Source organism: Antrostomus carolinensis, unplaced genomic scaffold (assembly GCF_000700745.2).
Source record: "Antrostomus carolinensis isolate BGI_N321 unplaced genomic scaffold, ASM70074v2 scaffold1801, whole genome shotgun sequence".
In the NCBI taxonomy this organism is placed as follows: domain Eukaryota; kingdom Metazoa; phylum Chordata; class Aves; order Caprimulgiformes; family Caprimulgidae; genus Antrostomus; species Antrostomus carolinensis.
In genome coordinates this window covers 158761-178319 of record NW_010296137.1, presented here as the reverse complement: position 1 = coordinate 178319, position 19559 = coordinate 158761, and the positions used below count along the sequence as shown (strand labels likewise).

General features: G+C 39.4%; 1 protein-coding gene across 1 annotated transcript in view; it reads right to left on the bottom strand.

Moving 5' to 3' along the window:
- The window catches only part of LOC104532856 (kalirin-like), a gene marked incomplete at its 3' end in the record, with an annotated part of 249515 nt that overhangs the window by 119676 nt on the left and 110280 nt on the right, over nucleotides 1-19559 (bottom strand). The window contains 1 exon segment of the mRNA XM_029087516.1: nucleotides 14779-14901. Coding sequence (XP_028943349.1) covers nucleotides 14779-14901 — 123 coding nt within the window.

Sequence of the window (19559 nt, the reverse complement as noted above, 5' to 3'; positions counted from 1 at the left end):
GCATAGAAAACCTCTCTCCCAGCTCCTGGAAAAATTATCTTCGCTGCTGCTCTATGGGGTTATGCCTCTCATCTCCTATTGTGGGACTATGGCTCATTCACAACGTTTTAAATTATTTTTATTCAGACATTTTCTGGCTGAGCATCTGTATTTACTAATCCATTGTTACTCCTTTCCTCACTGACATTTGAAGCTTAGTTCAGTTCAGGAACATCCACAGATTCAGGGAATGTGAAGTTTGCTCCCATTTCAGGTGGCTAAGAGGCTAGATATAATACCAAGCTGGTACTAATTACTACTTTACACCTCTAGTAATGCCATTATTTCAGTGGATTATCTAAGCATAAGGGATTTTTCATCATGAATGAGAAATAAACAGTTCCCAAGAATAATGAGGTGGATATCACACAGCATCCTCACTAACCATCGCCAAGAACCAGTTATTTTTCCATGTATCATTATCTTTTATTTATGATTGTCCCTCAGGGTTCACATACAAATTGAGATGAATTTACCATTTGAATTTAAAAGAATGACACTTACACATTACATCTAATGCTGAAACCCCAGATAAATTGTTTAAAAGCTACCTTAGACCTTCAAACTAATAAATAAGCAAGATTAGAATGAACAGCTGGAAATACATTAGCTAAAAGAATTCTTTGTGCTATTTCATATTGAGCGCTTACTTTAGATTAAAAAAATGTTGCCTATGTTATATTTTATCACATCAACTGTTCAACTCAATCAGGACTGCAGTAATACATCAAGTAGAGAATACACTTATTACCACAATCACACTAATTAACTCCAGTGTGATCACAACCACTATTCAATGAAATGCCAGTGAAACACAGAGTGAAATAATGTTTTAAATGCCATCTAATATCACACATCATATTCAATATTAATCAGTATGCAAAGACACATAGATGTAACATCCATGCACACACCACATACACACAAAGAACAAAGCTATCTTCTTAGCTCAGTGTGGTCAGCTTAACCATCACTGAATTTTTCTGTCACTACTGAAAAGTGCCATCTATGCAAGGACTTTACTTTGCATGCCTCCAAAACTCCTTTCTTCTTCTAAATCAGAATGCTCAAAAGCATGTCTGGCAAAGATCTAGACTTTTCAAACCTTTGTTTAGACTTTTCAAACCTATGCTTAGATAATTTTTATCTTGTTTCAAAAATGTTGCAAGATTCATTTTTACTTACGTCGCAAGGGAGAAAACAAGGGATTTAATTCTTTTTGTAGGCAGAAAGACTACACCCACCAAAGGCTTAACCTGGAACCTGGCAAACTTCCTCTTTTCACCCCTCCCTATTTTATTTTAATGAGTATATATGTGCAATCTCCTCTAGTAAATAAACCACTAAGCACATGCTTTATATAAGTAAATAGTCCTACTCTTTCTAGGGAAGCAATATGCACACTTCATGTTATGAAGAGGGCATACCATTGGAGGATTAATCTGGAGTCGGATACACTTCCTTGAAGAAATTGCAGTTTAAACTACTAAAAATACATGCGCCTTTACACTTTGTGAGATGGGATTTAAGAAGTTTTGATCTACAAAACTCCACATAGGATCTGGAAGAACACCCTTTTGGCACAAGAATGAAGTTTTAATCCCACTAATCCATTTTTCCTGAGGCAACAGAGGTTGCCAGCTGAGACAGCAGTGCTGCCCCCAGAAGGCTCACCCACAAACAACTTCATTTACAAACCAAGGAACCATCAGAGGAAACAATTTTCAGAGACTGCATTGAAAAAACTTTGACAGTTTTAACTGAGGTGGCCTCACAGCCCTTGAAAGCCAGCAGTTATACCTCACTTTGGCACCTTAAGGCACCATGAATAGAAGGAGTATCTACTTAATATGGAGGCTCATTTTGTGCTTATAGGGGAAGGAGCAGGACAGGGTTATGCAGGTAAAGATCAATTAATACTCTTTGAATATTTTTTTTCCTGTCACCCTACTGCTCTTCTGGAAGAAGCATACCTAAGCAGCAAATTAAAATAAGATGATGTAATACTTCTTTTACTCTTAAATATTTTCAATATTTTGTGGACTCTACAAGGATGTACAAGAATTAGGGAAGATACCTGAAATTGATGATTATTGGCCAAGCTTTATCCTAGCATTTGATCCTTGCTAATATCTGTAAAAAGAGCTTGATCCCTTCTCTTTGAGAACATCCTTGCACAGTAACAGGCACGTGGAAGTAAGCAACAGCAAGGACAGCAGAACAACAAAGACAACATAACTGACTGAGATGCCATTATACAGTAGTTCTGGTATCAGACGTGAAACTGAAATGGTTTTAAGGCCAGAAAATAATATAACTTGGTATTGGTTAGTGTTAAGCAGCACAGAGAGTGTACCAGTAAAACAGTATTACCATTGCACAATGACTTTGAAATTTAGCAACGGTGAGGTTTTGTTTGTTTGTTTTTCCCAGAGATGACAAGGCAGCACAAGAAGACAAACTGTCAGGAGTGAAATGCAGCATTTTGAAAGCTTGTTAAATGATAAATATCCTCAACAAGCCCCAATAGTTCACAGCAAAGCCCCACAACTTCTTTATGATAGGGGGAAAAGGAGAAGAAGAGTGGAGAAACAAAGAAACACGTGGCAGCTCAGAGGTGAGCACTAATCTAGAAGGGCCCTGTGTTGTTTTCTGTCCCAAAGGCTCAGCTCGCATCTTTTCCAAGCCCTGCAGATATGAGTACAGTCATGACAGCTTTATCAAGTCCTGTTGGCCTCCTGAATTGAAATAACTTCAGGCATTCTGGGTTTAATATCATGCTCACAGTCTGGAGATTCCAAAGACACAGCAATGACAGTATTAAAAGACTTTGGACTGTCAGCAGCACAGGGAAAAGTCAGTACGAAATACAACTGGCAGCAGTGCTGCCTTGAAAACAGAGGCAGAAATCAACCTACAAGGATGCGAACTCAGTAAACTGCCTGGCTTTGTTTCTAGTGTCTAGGTTTTTATGAAACCTGCTTTAAATAAGACAGCAAAGCATTTCCTCTTCCTGCTCCCCCAACAGCCACTACCCCGACTCTGATGTGCCTTTATTGCCGTTAATGTAGAGACAGGTTATAACATCTTTCCTGAAGCACATTGAGTGACATGGGACTGTTTAAAGAATGAGATAAAGTTTAACAGAAGAAAATTCAGCAAAACTTTGTCCCAAATTCTCCAAAGCTTTCAGTTTAAGAATGCCTATACAGCCAAATACAGAGACTAGGCAGTCTTGAGCACAACACAGTACCACATACACACAACGTACAATCACACTTTCTTTCTATCTGGTAACACGTGACAGCAATGTTACTATATGCAACATAGACCGCTGCAAAAAAGTAAGTCTACCACAGATGCATCATAGGACCTCAAGATTTGCAGTGAACTCTATTTTGCCATAAGTTAAAGGCCACTTATGACAAGCAAATTGATGTTTGACAGCAAAAATACGGAGAAAGATACACCACAGCCTTTTAGCAGGGTCAGTGCACTGCTGCTACCTCAGGAAGGATGCAGAGGTTTAATGAAATTCTATTCTCTAGACTTAGAGGGAAGCAGGGAGTCCCTTGGTGTTCTCCTGAATCCCTTCTATTTGCTCCGGTAAGTTTAACTTGTAGCAAAAATTCACACAAAAATTGGTCTTTCCATCCAGAGTAAACCTCACACTTCAGTACCCTGAAGTACTGCTGGAAATAAAACACATGATGGGAATAAAACACCAACACCTCGGTTTTGTTGACAATTTGGATACTTCCATTTGGCAGAAGGAGATTTATTAACATACCCTGTGAACAGGAATGGTAACACACCACCTACCTATCACTCAGATAACCTTGGTCCCCATTCCCCTACTCTCTGGACCCCAGATAATCTGATGGTGAATGCCACTTTTCTATCTACAAGAACAAAGCATCCTCCTAAGCTTCAGCTAAAGTTGAAGTAACTTGTTACTCCATCTCCTTGTTCCAGCCCAGTGTCTTAAGGAGCAGGTCAGCAAGATAGTCCCTTTGGATTCAGAATCTCTTCACTGTCAACATTAATTCAGCTCTCTGTCATGGTTTACACATTGGAATTTGTTTCAAATGAGTAGAAACCATTCTCTGTATCTTATTAGATTTATAAACCAATTTTTCACCACTGTTATTTCCCTGACAAGTGAACTGTCCATACAGTTTACCCATCAAATTAGTTTGTTAGAGGTGTCACCAAAGCAAAAATGGACTAAGGGCTCAGTCTTCCCTAAAACTTAAAAAGATTAAAATCTTCTGTAACTAGTGAGACATACTGCATTTTTATAATGGGGAAAAATAAAAGTATTCACTACCCTGGAAGTAATAAACCATTTTATTTATTCATTTATTTATTTTACACCAGACATTCATATACTTTGGAAGAGTTCCAGACAGGAACTAACATTTTTCATGTTGGTCAGAATGTATTTGTATGGGGTACATTTTAAAAATCTGTTCTACTGTGTGAAATTCAATTCAGGTTATCCACAGTCACAACAATGATTTAGAAAGATAACTTTTTTTTTTTTTTTTAATTTCTGGCTCCTATTAGCCGGCCACACATGATCTGAGATAAATATATCTTCATAACGACTTACAATGAGAGATCCAGTACAGAACAGTATTCCCACCAGGAATCTTCATGCCATAAAATGTATTGATTTTTTGGCATGTAGCAGATCTCCAAGAATATTGCAGGCATATGAGATACTGCCTCTATAGTCAACATCTGCCAAATTTTTACTATAAAAAAAAAATCCTGACAGCTTTCTAGTGTGTCCTTTATTTAATGCTGCCAAATCCTTCCCTCTCCCTATCCAACCCTCCTTCCTTCAAAAATCCCAGATTAGGCCCCCAAAGGATAAGACTGGACATAATATGAGAGTAAAGCAGAGATCAGAGAAATTATCTTTTGACTTGTCTTTTGATTTCTCCCTGCCTGCTATCCTGAGTCCCAGTTTTATGTCAAACCCCAAGCAGTAGGATCTGGGCACCTGCCCCCACCCCTGGAGGCATGCCCAGCAGAACCAAGCAGCAATTCACATGCCTTTCACCATTCTCATCCCAAAATAATCTCCTTATTCTGTGTCCCTGCCATAGCACACAAGCTGGATTCTGCTTTGTGCTCTGAAGTATCTTCTTTCCTTTCCCACATTTACATGTGAGTACAAGAAAACTAAATTTACAATGGTTAAATGACCCAGTGACCCAATTACTAATCCCAAGAGGGAGCTCACACTCTGGTGAGTTGACTGATATTTCAGCGTGGCTGCACAGCCCTGGCTGTGCTGTGAGGCTGCTTCTCTCCCATTTGGTTTTCAGGGTACGACAGAGGAGCGGAGCAGGAACGGAGCCCATCGCTCCGTGTGAACTAAAGAACTGTGCTTTGGCATAGGTAAAAGTATGAAACCTTTGGTACCGGGCCTGGCATTGGGAGGGACAGCTTGCCACCCCGTGAAATGAGTCAGCAATGGTTATTTTTTACAAAGGAGGAACGGTGTGAATGCATTCCTGGTTGGGCAGTATTTGTTTGAGCCACTTTTGTGGTGGGAACAAACATCTACCCCTGTTTTTAGAAAAGATTCTACTAGGTCCAGGTTGAGCCTAAAACAAACGCCAGAAGACAACAGAAAGTAACACTAAAATTTTACTAGACTCTCTCCCCTCTCAATATCACCTATTTCAAAGTAGAACCATGGAGCACTGCAGGTTTCAATTCCTTCCTGCACTCATATTTGATGTGTGGGCATTGACAAATCCCAGTTCTGGTTGTCCATATAAATCCTGGCCACAGGCAGAACAACCAGGAACCAGTTGCCAAAAAACAGTGCTCTCAGCTATCTCTCCACGCAGTAACACCCTTCATTTCATTGAACATTCAAGGCATTCACTTCAGCTCTCAGGCTGACACATTTAACGTGATGGCCGCACTTTCCATTCCTGATATTAATGAGTCACAAACACCCTTTTACACTGTGCACTTCTGCATTTAGCCCTAATATTACTCCGGGGGAGGTAAAAGCAGGCTCTGCTCTCCAATTTGCTGCATAGCTTTGGATCTCACTAATGTCATGAGGAGTTGCCTACACTGTGCAGAAAAAACAACCCTTATGCATCGAACAAAACACTAATAATAATGAGGGTTGCATGTTAATGGGACACGGTGTCATTGTTTTGCAGCACATACCACTTTCTGTTGTATTAGCTGCATACTAATATAGGCAGCCGTGCTAGACAAACACGTGGGCACATACTCACTGACAGTTCAGAAACACCTCCTGTCTCAGTCCCTGACTTCTTGCAAATTCTGTAATTTCTTTTCTCCCCAAACAAGCTTCATTTTAAGCATAGAGACATGAGAAGGCTGATTCTGCTTGCTTTTCTCACGTCAATCTTAGAATTTCTCACCCGAGCTCAGCAGAGGCAGTACAGAGAGAGGAACCTGAGCTTTTGCATGTGGTAGTGCTCTGAACCAGACACTACACAAAGATGCCTAAATGCCTCAAACCATATGCCATTTCCATAGTGACACAAACCAGGGCTTTCTTGGGGCTTGGTTATGCAAAACCAGACCTCATAGACCTCAGTTACGGAGGGCAATATTAATGGATGGATTACACACAGTGAATCAACAAGTGAATTATTTATACACACATTAGGATTTTTGTCCTTGTTCACACAAATGTAATTCCAGAAGACCTCTATAAACCCACTGAAATTGCCCTATTTTTATACAAGAGAAACTGAGATCTAAAATCTACACCAGGGAAATACATTTTTAAAAATAGGTTTACGTGCAATAAAATGTTGGTTGAACACATTTGAATTTATATATAGTCAGTATAAAACATTTGCAATAGTCTCATAATGCAAGTGTAGTTTTTAGACAATTCAAACACCTGAAGTGGCCCTAATCTGGACAATTAGGGACCTGTGATAGGAAAAGAAGGACAAACACATGGCCAAGCAGCTTCTCTACAGTGCAGATACAGCCACTGAACTGGATTCTCCTCTCTTTAGAACAAGTTAATTATAAGCAATTTCTCTGAAATTGGAAGTGTGATTTTGTGCAGCAGAGTGATCAATTGGACCCAGTTAGTCTATTCCCAGAACATTTGCACAATGATAATGAATACATAAAATCTGTCCTTGAAAATTATTTTTCTCTGTTACTGAATACAAATCTCTCTGATCCTAGCTTAATCTACATGAGATTTCCTTAACCAAATGTCTGCAAAGCAGCATATTTGTGATTTGCAGCAATGTCATAATACAGTTACTGTGGCTAATGTGCTGTTTTCCTAAAGACACTGCTGGCTGGCCTGGAGGAAGCAGCACAGCCATGGGCAGCTCCTTCGGCTTCCCTATGACAAAATCAGAAAGTAAAAATGCTGATCAGATTCATAGTGTCACCTCTCTCCCCATGAGCCCCCCGTCTATGAATAGCTACAAGAAATTGAACTGAAGAGTACTAGTCCACCATCACTGCAAATGAGATTTGGACATTGCTGCAATTAATCTTCCTGAATCAATAGGTACAGTTTGATAACCCACTGACCTGCCAATAAGAAGAGCACAAAGAAAAATTATCAGAGGGAATCAAAAGCCTTTAGATGACGATGGTTTTCACCAACATACACAGGTCAGTCAAAACAGCAGTGGTTCATCCAAGTGTGTATATTTCACAGAAATTGTCAATGGTAAATATCTTTTGGTTTATTCAGTTGAGACATCAGTACCATATTGAACAGTTTTTAGTATGCATGTTATATAACACATCAGTGTTACAGTTTTCCAATGGTCTCTTTAAGAAATTTATGGCCTTGAAAAAACAAATTCCAGGATTTTTCTTCTTTAGGAAGTATATTTTCTGATTCAAAATGAAACTAATTAAAAAACTCAGAACTCCCCACACAATAGAAATTCATTTTTCCAGAACCTCTAGAATTAAAAATACTTATTTCTTAAATAGCTTAATTGTTCTTCCAGTCTGCCATAGGAATAGTATTTTGTATTTATAGGCAAATTAAAGGAACATATTTTAAAGACACAAAAATAAACCTAGCCAAATAAACCAGTGATAGGAAGCTAGCTCCTGGCAATTGTCAAAACTGTGTATTGTATTGTGTTGCCAAGCCTTGAGATTTTATAGGGAGTATTTAGATTGTCAATCATGCTGCAGGTGGTTTAACAAAAAGATCCAGCTTTCATGTGATTTTGGAAGTGAAGAAATAGAAAAGAAAATCACTTCTAGCTTGAGGAGAAATATGCTGAAACACAAACTCAGAGACATGGTGTAACAGGCACAACTCTTCAAGTGGTTGCCAGGAAGATTTGTGTCATTATAGGGCCTCTCTGAAAACAGGTTCCCCATTACCATTAGATCATGAAGTACCAACTGCCACCAGTTCAATTACATTGCTATCCAGATTTCCAGAAGATTAGTCAAGTCGCTCTCTCAGCAACCCCTACTAATGAAGTCTCCATGGGCGCATCTAGATCATGCAATGGAGCATGGTACTGATATCTACAGCATACCCTGAAGAATATCACACTCCCTCAAGGAAAACATGTTTTACATGACCTGCTTCTGACTTAGCTCTGGCAGTCGAGTTCCCATAGCATTACATCTAACACCACTTTGCTGTTCAGCCCATTCCAGCCTTTCTGGTTCCTGGCTCGGGGTGTGCAGAACAGTTTCAGTATCTTTGCGCTTGCAATGCAGATATGTCCTGAATCACCCAGAAGCCGCTAGACTTCAAGCAAAAAGTTATACTACTGCTTCCATGATAAACTATCTGGCTCTTCAGCTATGCTGTTAGAAGTTTTTAGATCCAGAAGTCCCAAGATAACCTTCACAGACAACCCATATATAGGCAGTTTCATTCTTCTCTGCTGCCTGTGACTGCCAGATGCAGCCTGCTGCCAACCAGGAGAAGAAACCAAGAGTTCTGGAGCCCAGAGGTCCTGCACCACAGTGCACAGGCCTGTGTAATCTGCTGCCAGTGGGCATTTTTTCCTCTTCGTGTAGAAGTGAATACATTTACATAAATGAAGTGAATAGGAAACTGCAGATTATAGCTTCAGAACATGCTAATGACCATGCAAAGGATGATGAAGATAAGAGTAGGGCTGATTTTTTGCTCCCTGTCTCATGTTTTTGTTATTTTGAAAAAGATTTGGCATTACTAAAACCACAGTTATCATTGGTAACTTGAGCATAGTTCCTACTAGGTTTAATTGTCTGCTTTCTCCCTGCTTTGGCCTAGTATTTCATCCTGCATAGGATTTTAGTCACCCAACCCAAAGGGAGAAATCCAGTATGCCCAGTGAGCTATTCACTTCAACAACCAGGTACGTCACAAAATTTTAAAAAGTAATAATAATAAAAATAACACCCTGGGACAATGCTCCCCAAGTGCTTATTATCAACATGGTCTCCTAATTTATGCCTAGCTGTTTTACATCAGTACTGAACTTCATGCCAAACTTTAGAACAATGACATCCAACAGAGCTGGAATTTGTATGGGAAAGCACTAGGTTTTTATCCTGAAGGCCAAACAAGTAGCTGTTTGCAATTCAGCTTTGGCCTGACTGTTCCATTACCTCACTTAGTTTTAAAGCAGTTAAAGTAAAATTGCGTTGGACTAAGAGATCACAGAATACCATTTTTACCTGCAGGATTTCTTACTAAATCCACTGGATATTTCACATGACAAACAATATAATCATCTTTTTCAACATATTTACACTTAAAGTTCTTTTTATCTCCAAGTGCTTTTTGAAAACTATGAACTGACAGCATTTTAGGAACAGTACAAGGGAGGAACAGAATACTCTCGACAGAACACTGGAGCACAAATTGTTTCTCATATGGAGAATATCACTTAATATTTGATTTCTAGTAGGTGATACACGCCCTTGGCTTTCAAGGTCTCCTCTGACAGACTTCCCTAGCAGGAAATACATTTACCTCCCTGAGAAGAATATATGGAAGAGCTGAATATTAAAAGAACTATATATGTACACATAAAGTTAACTTTGATTGTTCAAAGCCAGTGTTCAGGTGTTTAATCATCTTCTTCCAAAGTTGTCTTGGAGGACAGCAAACATAGATACCCAAGAACAGCAAAACTGAATAGCTTCCCACATGGCATACTGCAAAGCTCAGCATTTTTGCTCACATTTTGTCTGGCTCTCCTTCTGTGTAATAATTCAAGAATAGTTCACTGCATTGCATGTATATGTTGGCAAAATGGATCTTGTAAAACTTTATAATTCAGGAATATAGGATCCAGCCATATATCTAAATCAAAACTGTTTTAATCACAAGGCCTGAACCAAGAGTTGTTGCACTGGACATACAGATGAGCCGCATGAGCTTTGATGGCCACAGCTCAGCCTCCAGTCAACCCTCTTATTGTGTTTGATAATGAGGGACAACTCCACACATTTTGAACCAAGGCTGTTCAGAATGTGGGCTTTGTTGCATGCTGGAGGCGTGATATTTTACCTTGTAAACATCAGTACCTTTGGATTACCATGAAAAATATACCAACTATTGCAGGCAAACACACACACGGGTACTAAGTACAAAACTCAGTTGTAGCTGCGAGCATACTGTGGCTCAAGAACCTTGAAAGCAGCTCCACAGATCCGAGAGCAGCTGATCCCATAAACACAGATGACAAGCACCACCTTGCATTGAAGCATGGACTGCCCAACTTTGCATTTAAAAAAAAAAAATTAAAAAAAATAGGAGGGTTGTTTTTCTGCGTGACCTTGAACAACGTAGGTTTTGGCAGAAGTGGGAGAACACCAAGGGGACAGTGTGAAAGCCAACTTCCACTTCTGCTTCATTTCACTTTGAGACAATGTTTGGTTCATTTGGATTAGGAACATCAGCTCTGGTTACCATTAGCAGAGCTGAAGGCTTTTACAATGCATTGCGAGTGCCATCTGCAGGTTCAAATACGCACTGGTGGCCGTTTGCATGCCAAAAGCGTGGATAAACCTGCCAGATAAGAAATCTTAACAGCACATCTGATGGGAAAACTCATAAATGCAGAAAGGACTGCAGACATGCTTGTTTCAGATCATTCAAAGCACAAAACCACTCAGTCCTGCGGCAGCAGAGTGCGAGGGATTCACAGAGCAGTTTCCACAGTATCTTCCCTAATTCTGCCCCAGCACAAATGCAGCGATGCTCTTTGTGAGCAGAGGAGGCTGTCGAGAAGGCCACCTTAACCTCTATCTGCTGGGAATACCAGAAGGGAGGAGAATGATCTCTTCACATACAGAGAATAGGAAAAGGGTTTCCAACACATGCAGCTCAACTGGGTAGTGCTAAAGTGTTGGGAGATTTTTGGGAATGCAAGCTAGGTCACAGAATTTTCCAACTGGAAGGCACACTGGTTTTCAGGATAAAAGCCCTGAATAAGGAAATGTTAGAGAATCTAATATTATATTTGGATTTACAATCATAACTGTCTGAGCTATGGTTACCCGATTCGTGCAAAGTAACTCCAGACAAGGAAAGAGGCTGTCATTGCAGGAACACAGCAGCTACATCTACCGAGCCGCATTTCTTTGGCTATATCTTGATCCCTATCTCATCAATAATGCTTGACAACTAAATTTCACTGTGCAGCAGACACTGTGCCTGAGGTTGGCATTTTCAGAGTGGTAACCTGTGAACACTATCAGCACTGGCTGAGAAACCATCACAGGTATATAAAAGATAACAACCTCCCTCCCAGGGGCACAGGCTTTTAAATACAAATTCAAACATTTGCCATCTGTGCATTCCATGTAGAATAAATATAGTCAGAAAAATTGCCAGAGCATTGTTTAAACAGCAGTTATGAGAGAAAGGGACCCCAATCTGTATTTCCTATGCTCACAATGCAGCGCTCTTAAAATCACTGACATTTTCCAAGCACAGTTGTATGCAGGAATGTGATCTCCCTTGGCCATGCCTGATTGGATCATTACATCCAGATTTATAAATCTGTGGAGTTTCTAATCAGACATAGAGAGAGCATGTTCCACCTCTCAATCTAGTGCCTTGGCAGGTCACTCAATCAGAGCATTTCTCAGCACAGCAATCCCAGATACACTACTCTTCTTTACATGCAGTTAGGGCAGCGTTCAAAAACATGAATGTTTTGCCCTCTGTTGAAAATATCAAGAAAACTCATGAAAATTGCTTCTAGTCTGACCTTTGCAAATGCCTTTCTGAAACAATAGGACATAAGAATGAATATATCAGAGCCAAAAGAAAGTAGATTTTGGAGAATAAATTTATACTGTGTGGCAGGCTACGTGGGTTGTTTTTTTGTCTCACCAGGTACTGTCAGTACTGCATTCTTTTTTTTTTTTTTTAAAAAAAAAAACAAACATAACTTTTTGTTCTTACTGATGCCAGTAATTAACATCCTGATGAGGGGAACAGTCAAACTCATCAGTTTGTTTCAGGATCTTAGGATATGTGCTTTCTTATATGGCTATATATTGGGAATAAGCGATGACAGTTATCCACCCTAGCCATAGCAAAGATCTTTGTTATCTTGAGAAAAATGACAAATAAATAAACTTAAGTTAGACTTAATTAATTACCAACCAACTCTAAAGAGTTAAGCATCAAGAAGGGAATTAGGAAGAATAAAAACTGGTTGTAATCACAGGGGAGAGGAGATTTATTCCCCAACCACAAAATTGATCTCACTAGAAGCTCCTGCATGAGAACTCCAGGTGTGATAAATTTATGGCCTTCCCTTTTAACCTTGCTATTACTCTTCCCAAAGCAGAGAGTATTATAGTCTCAAGTCCTTGACCTCAGATAAAGCCTGAGATTCCTTTCACTTCCCCTCAGCGCATGTCCCCATGTCCATTTGCCAGCAGCACATTCCAGTGTCACACTGCAGACAGGCATCATAAATTAGCAATGGTATTCTGCTGTGAATGCACCAGAGGAAACTATTCCTGTCAAAGCCAGGGAGGAAGCAGCCAGGATCAACTTGTGTTAGTTATTTCTAATTAGAAGGCATCACAAACTTCATACTCAGAGTGCAGAAGTGATTATGACTGTTCCCAATTGTCCAGGCAGAGCAATGAGATACTCATTAATGATACTACATAAGATGCAAAAGAATTAGATTCAGAGGAACCTAAGAGATTCTATACACACACAAACTATTACTTTCCTCTCCATCCTCCTCCCAAACATCCACTTTCATTTGAACACATGTGGTCATCCAGCGAACTATTCATATACCCTTTGCTCTGAATTTGGTCTCATGAAGTGAATGGAAATGTGTCTACAGGTATTCCCAGAAAGACATGCTGAAATAGAACAGAAGGAGGACTAACAGAGGGGTTAGAAAAGTCTTAAGTGAAATAAGTCTATATTGACTTACCCTAGGTACCTACACATGCAAGCTCCTAAAGCCTGATGAGGGGATTTATCTCTAAATTACATCATGCAGTGGAGCAAGCCTTAAGCGAGCTGTTGTTCCCATGTGCAGACAGTTACACATCTTGCTCTCATCTCTATTGTCAAGATCATGTTATTTTTGCCTTTTCTCACCTGTTCTTAATTTGTTTCCTACATCTCTAATGAGGTACTACTCAAAGAAGAGGGGAAAAAAAAAAGCTAACTGTGATCCAGAAATGTGAGATGTAACTGGAATTGTGAAGCTAATGTATCATAGAAAAGGGAGATTTAGAAAATATTAATGCCATAAAGGACATTAGATCACCTAGTTTCAGCTCCTGTATATTACATCATCTTCATTTTCCTTTGTTATCCCAGTATTGCATCAAATAACAGCTGACTCAAGCGCATCCTCTGGAAAGGCACCTAATGTTGATTTCAGGATGAAACCTACTCTAACTTGTGCTTTTGGATGAGGCCTTGTAAAGACATGTTTTTTCAACCTCCAGCCTAAGGTTCATTTTAATAAATTTGCAAAAGGTAATTCAAGAAATTCCAGCCTATTAACAGAAGGCTTAAATCCACAGGAGGACTCATGAAATTTTAGAGACTCACCAATCTAGAACTGCTGCTTTCAAGCTGTGTGATTTTTCAGTGGTATGCAAAGACATCCTATCACAGCTGAAAGGTAACACTGAAGTTCGCTAGCAAGCCAAGCAATAGAATAGTCCATGAAAAGCTGAACGCCTAATTAAAAGAAGGATGTTGGCAAACTGAATGGATCCAAACAAATAGGTAACCAAAGATATTGGTTATTCCAAAGCAAACAAAAAACCCTTCCACATAATATAAGGGTAGTTGCTCTTACTGGAAATACACCCTAGTGTTTCCCCTTCTTCTTTACTAGCTGTACTTGCTTTCCACCTTATTCTCAAGGTCCCCAGTTTCCACTGCAGGAGTTACAATTGTTTTTTCTGTCTTTCTTGTTCATAACCATCCTCCTCTATGTCCCAACGTTTTGTGTTACTGTCCCATAAACCGCTTGCAGTTTCTCATAGGCTTTGAGACCTCCCATTGACCCAATGTGGTGATTTCCTGACTGTAAATCCTGCTGCTACCATGCTCTGTATGAGTGTGTGCATGCTAACTTTCAAACCTCAGAGACAGGATCCTGGTTAGCTCCAAATATTTGCAGAGAGTAGCGTGACCCAAAACACCAATAGTTTTTTCTCAAGAGGAGTAACAAAAATCAAGCCAAAAAGCAGGTCTCTGATTCAGACTCTTACCTGTGCTACCTCTTCAAAATCATCATGTCTTTTCTGCAGCGCGCGTGCTCTGTGTAGAGACTTCCCCACTCCTGTATGTTTACTCAGAAAGGCTTCCCCGTGATTTTCAATCCAGTCCAGTACCTGCCAGAAAAGAAGAACATCCAATTACCTCTCCTGTCTCAGTAGCACAGAGAAATTCTCAGGGTGAGGATAAAACAGCTGCAGAGGTATTGCTTTGTGCTTGCTGTGGCTAAACATATGCAGATCTGTCAAAGTCCATCCCAGCTGGATAGAAGATAAAAGTTTATAGATGTTACTGGTAAATTAGGATTATTGGATGTTTACTATTCAATTTATTTTGAAGTGTAGTTTCATTATTTGAGCCTGGCAGATATTAAACATTTACTTTCACATAAATGAATTTTGGGGAACTGGAATCAGAAATCTGGAATCTTTTACAATAAGAACCCTCCTCTTAAGAGCTCCTTGTGTAAACAGGAAATCAGTGATAGCTGATTTCACATAAACAGCAGATTTCAATGGGAAGCATCTTAAATGGATGATGGAGGAATCAATTAAAATTAATTTCAATGTGGGGAGAAAGCATTAGCAGAGTAACTAGAATGAAAAAGGTTAATAATCCTTCACTGCAGGCCATAAAACATTGACAGTATGCACCTTCCAAGTCTTTCAGGTTTTTAGTTCCAATCATAACTGATCCTTACGCAAAAGTGAAGAGGCAAATCTGATATTCTGGGAGTTAAAGAGGATTTTCTTTTAAAAATAGATGAACTGTGTAAGCATCATCCATTTGGAGTTCCTTCTCACAATAACACTGGCACTGAAATGTATATCAAATCTATTTGAGGTCTACTACAAGCAGAAAAAAAGCCCAAAAAATTTGATTTGAGCTTGGGAAATTTCAGGATGTGACCTCCACCCTTTCTACATCTCTTTCCCAATACACAGAGGCTAAGAGAATAAAGAGCACTAGATCACTACTGATATTTGTGTAAGTACCCAAGCCTTCATTCAGCAAGGAGCCCTGCACTCAGAGAGCGTCACTGATCCTCACCACTACTGATGCTAATGGACTAGAAAACAGTAGCTGGCATTTCTGTCACACTGGAGGGAGAAGACACCACAAGCATCCCCACAATAACAATACTACTGACTCCAAACTGTGTCCTTTGTGCAGCACTGGAGTGTGAGCAGCAAGCATGGCCCCAGTGATGCTGGGCAGGGGCTGCACAATGCCTGGCAGCTTGTGGCAGCTTGGCCTGTGAAGGGCTCTGGTACCAGGGCACAGAACTGAGGCAGGGGAGAGCTGTTGTGTGAGGAGACACTTGTGGGGGGGCTGATAAATGAGCAGGTGTTATTGACCAGGCCTAGAAACCTAAGACTGGAAAAATGGAAGATGTGGGGGTTTTTTGTTTCGGTTTACAGAATCTAAACCACAGGGCATTAAGTCTTTTCTGTACTGTAGATCACAAGCATATTTTTATAAGTTTCAAGTTCAAACAAATTTTGAAAATACAAACAAGTTCCAAGTACAAACAAAGTTTTATACACATGTAGTTATTTCCCAAACCTATTCCTTTGCTGGAAAAAGCATTTAAAAAAAAAAATAATATTTTGTGCTTGCAAGGTATTTTTCATTCACAGAGTACAAATCATTTCACAAAATGGAGTATCAAAGCACTTTATGTCCTGCAGGGACAACACATATTTGGCGTAAGTGTCACAGTGGGGTGAGGAAGCAGAAGCAGGTATGTTGGCACTTCAGTCATCACTTCCTGCTTCCCTTTCTCTGGGCAGTTCACCTCCATTTGCTCCAAGTAGAGAATCCCAAATATATTCCTTTGAACTGTTTGAGGACCCTGTGCCAGCTGGTCTGCTAAGAGCTCTCCTGCAGTATATTCTTGACCAGGAATCTGTGTATAACTTGTAATAAAATTAATTATTGTAGGGTTGCCTTCTAGCATTTACAGTTTGTAAATAATTCCATTAACATCCTCTTTCCTCTTGTCAGGAGTTTTCAACTTATCTACTAAAAATGGAACCAGATCAAAACTCAAATTTTGAAAAAAATCTCATGAGGCCTCATTTTCAAAATATTATTTTTAAATGGTAAATGGCTTTAATTCAACCAATGTTTCCTATGAAGTTAGTATGCAGTATGTGCTTTCTATTTATTAATATTTGATAGCCACTCATTGTAATTTTACAGCAAGTTATTCTAGTTACATTTTCATGGTGATAGCATTAAAGTAGTAATCACATAATAATAAAATTTTTATCCCAACCAATGTTACGTTGAGCTGCTGTAGTCACTGTTAGATGACTGTTGACAGATTGCTACTTTTATTTTATAAACGGATTTTTTGTTATACACTTCAATTCAAAACAAGAAATACAACATATGATGCCCACTTTTGAAAACAAAGGCAATGAATCTAGGCCAGAGTACTGCTCAAAATATGGATACTTTAGTCTCAACAAAAAACCCCAAAGTGCTAGAACATTAATCCATAAAGAATAAACCTTTGTTCCAGGACTCATCCAAGAGCTGGCAACTCCTGCAGCAAAGTCTCATGTTGCATTTGGGCAGTTATTCCATACTGCCTAACACAGAGGGGCACCAGCCAGTGATTCACCAAATCCTTCCTGTAGCATGGAAGTTTCCCTCAGAAGTCATCTACACAGGTATTGATTAGGTTTGCAAATCCTGTAGTTTATAAGATTAGATATAAAATACCCCTTGAGGTGACAAAATTGTATATCCACTTAATAAATCAACACTACACGAGCAGACAGGATTAAAAAAAATAAATTATCTATAAACCATCCACTAATGACACTGGCTGTAACACCTTACTTGATTACTTCTCTTGTATGCCATTTCTCTGCTTAGAGTGCCATGTCTCAGATTTCATAGGCCCTATCTGCTCTTTAAAAAGTTCTGGTTCAAATTGTTCCATAAATTCTACTTCTGCCACAACTCCCACAAGAAACAAATCATGACTTTTTAAAAGCATTTTCTGTGGCTCTGAAACCCACATTAACATATTTGACCACTCCAGTCATCAATGAATTTGTTTTCACAACCATTCTGTGAAATACATAAATGCTGTAACTTCATGGGGGGGGGGAGAATATATAAATATACATATGTATATATATTAAGACACTAAGGGAATTGTTGAGGTTTCCCAGCAAGTTGTCAGAAGACAGGATGTTAGCGTGAGGCTCTGATAATTTGATAGCCCTAACTATCAAAAGAATCCTCGACATTTATACAAGCTACTAATGTGCTTTCCTCATTTAAAGCATCTGCCATCTAACAAGCTCACAATAATTTGCAAACATGGATAAATATCACATCTTTGTTTCCATCACACAAGGCACAGAAAGTTTGCACTAAATGAGGAGCTGAGGTATGGAATAACTGAGTGAGCAAAGCAACAGCAAGAACATAAATCTGGATGGATACAAAGCACTTACTCTCCAGTGAAAACAATGTGAAATATTAAGCAATGAGTCTGTGGCAAATGCAGGAACAACTCTGAAAGGTCACAATCAAACCTGAAATCACCAGCACTTGTAAACATCTACCTGTCAGCATGTTTGGAGACATTCTCCCTTACCCTGAAGGAAGGAAATGTCTTTAGAACTAGCATTAACCATGTAATAATTCAAAATAAACATTTAACATTTTAATTGAGAGCATGAACTGTATAACTTACTCTACGGCTGAAAACTAATGTCATGAGATAGTTAGCCATTGAAGTTACAGTGACTTAGTGCAAATAATTTAATTACTCCTTAAAAATATAAACAGCTTGAAGATACCGTAAAAAATGCAGTTGTTTTACAAATTACATCTTCAAATTTCCTAGTTGTCCATTATTGCCAAGTTATTTTTTTCTTAAAACAGCTAGAAAAAAATGCTGTAAGTCATGAATTCTCTGGAATGAAAATACTAGATCTATCCATTTGAGGTGTTTCTTGAAACATAAAATATATTTTGTAACTCTAGTATATGCCAACTCTCTCTCTAGTATGCATTTACTACTGTACCTCCACTCATTTGAAAGCTGCTCGGGACAGGGCCAGGACCTCCTTCCTGCTGCGCAGCTCCCAGCACAATAAAGCCTGATCCTGTCTGACTGCAATTTAGATACGGGCTAACTGCTGTGTGAACACTCTTCCCATGTTTCTAATCCAGGCTGCTGTCCATTAGATAATTCTACATTAATAAAAACATAGATGAGTTTAAACTTCAAGGAACATCTCCAAATATGGGTGAAGCTGCCCCTGGAATCACCTAGGAAACATCATAACTCACAGACCTCTTCTGAAAGGACTGGAGAAGGATAATAGTCATCTACATTACCTTCACCTGTGGCAAATTCCCATCCCACACCTTACTGACCCAGTCACTATTGGCAAGTTGATTGGGGTAGCAGCTGTTTTTGCTGTTCCTCTGCTCAGTCCCGTAAGATGGCCATGGGAGGAACTAAATGAGCTGCTCTGTTTACTCTGATGGTAGCTTGTATGGTACTTCAGAAAGTGCGCATGCGAGGCTAGGAGGTGAGAAGGAGGCTCCCTTTCTTTCCTGGATGGAGATTCATAATTCTGTGTTTCATTCCCAACAAGTAGAAGTTTATAAAGCACCAGGCTCAAAAGCATGAAATGTTTGCTAGGAGCCTGTTAACAGAACGAGAACATAAACCAAATGCCCAAGAAGCACATCTCACATCAGCAACATATATTGCTGGGAATGCTGCAGGATACAC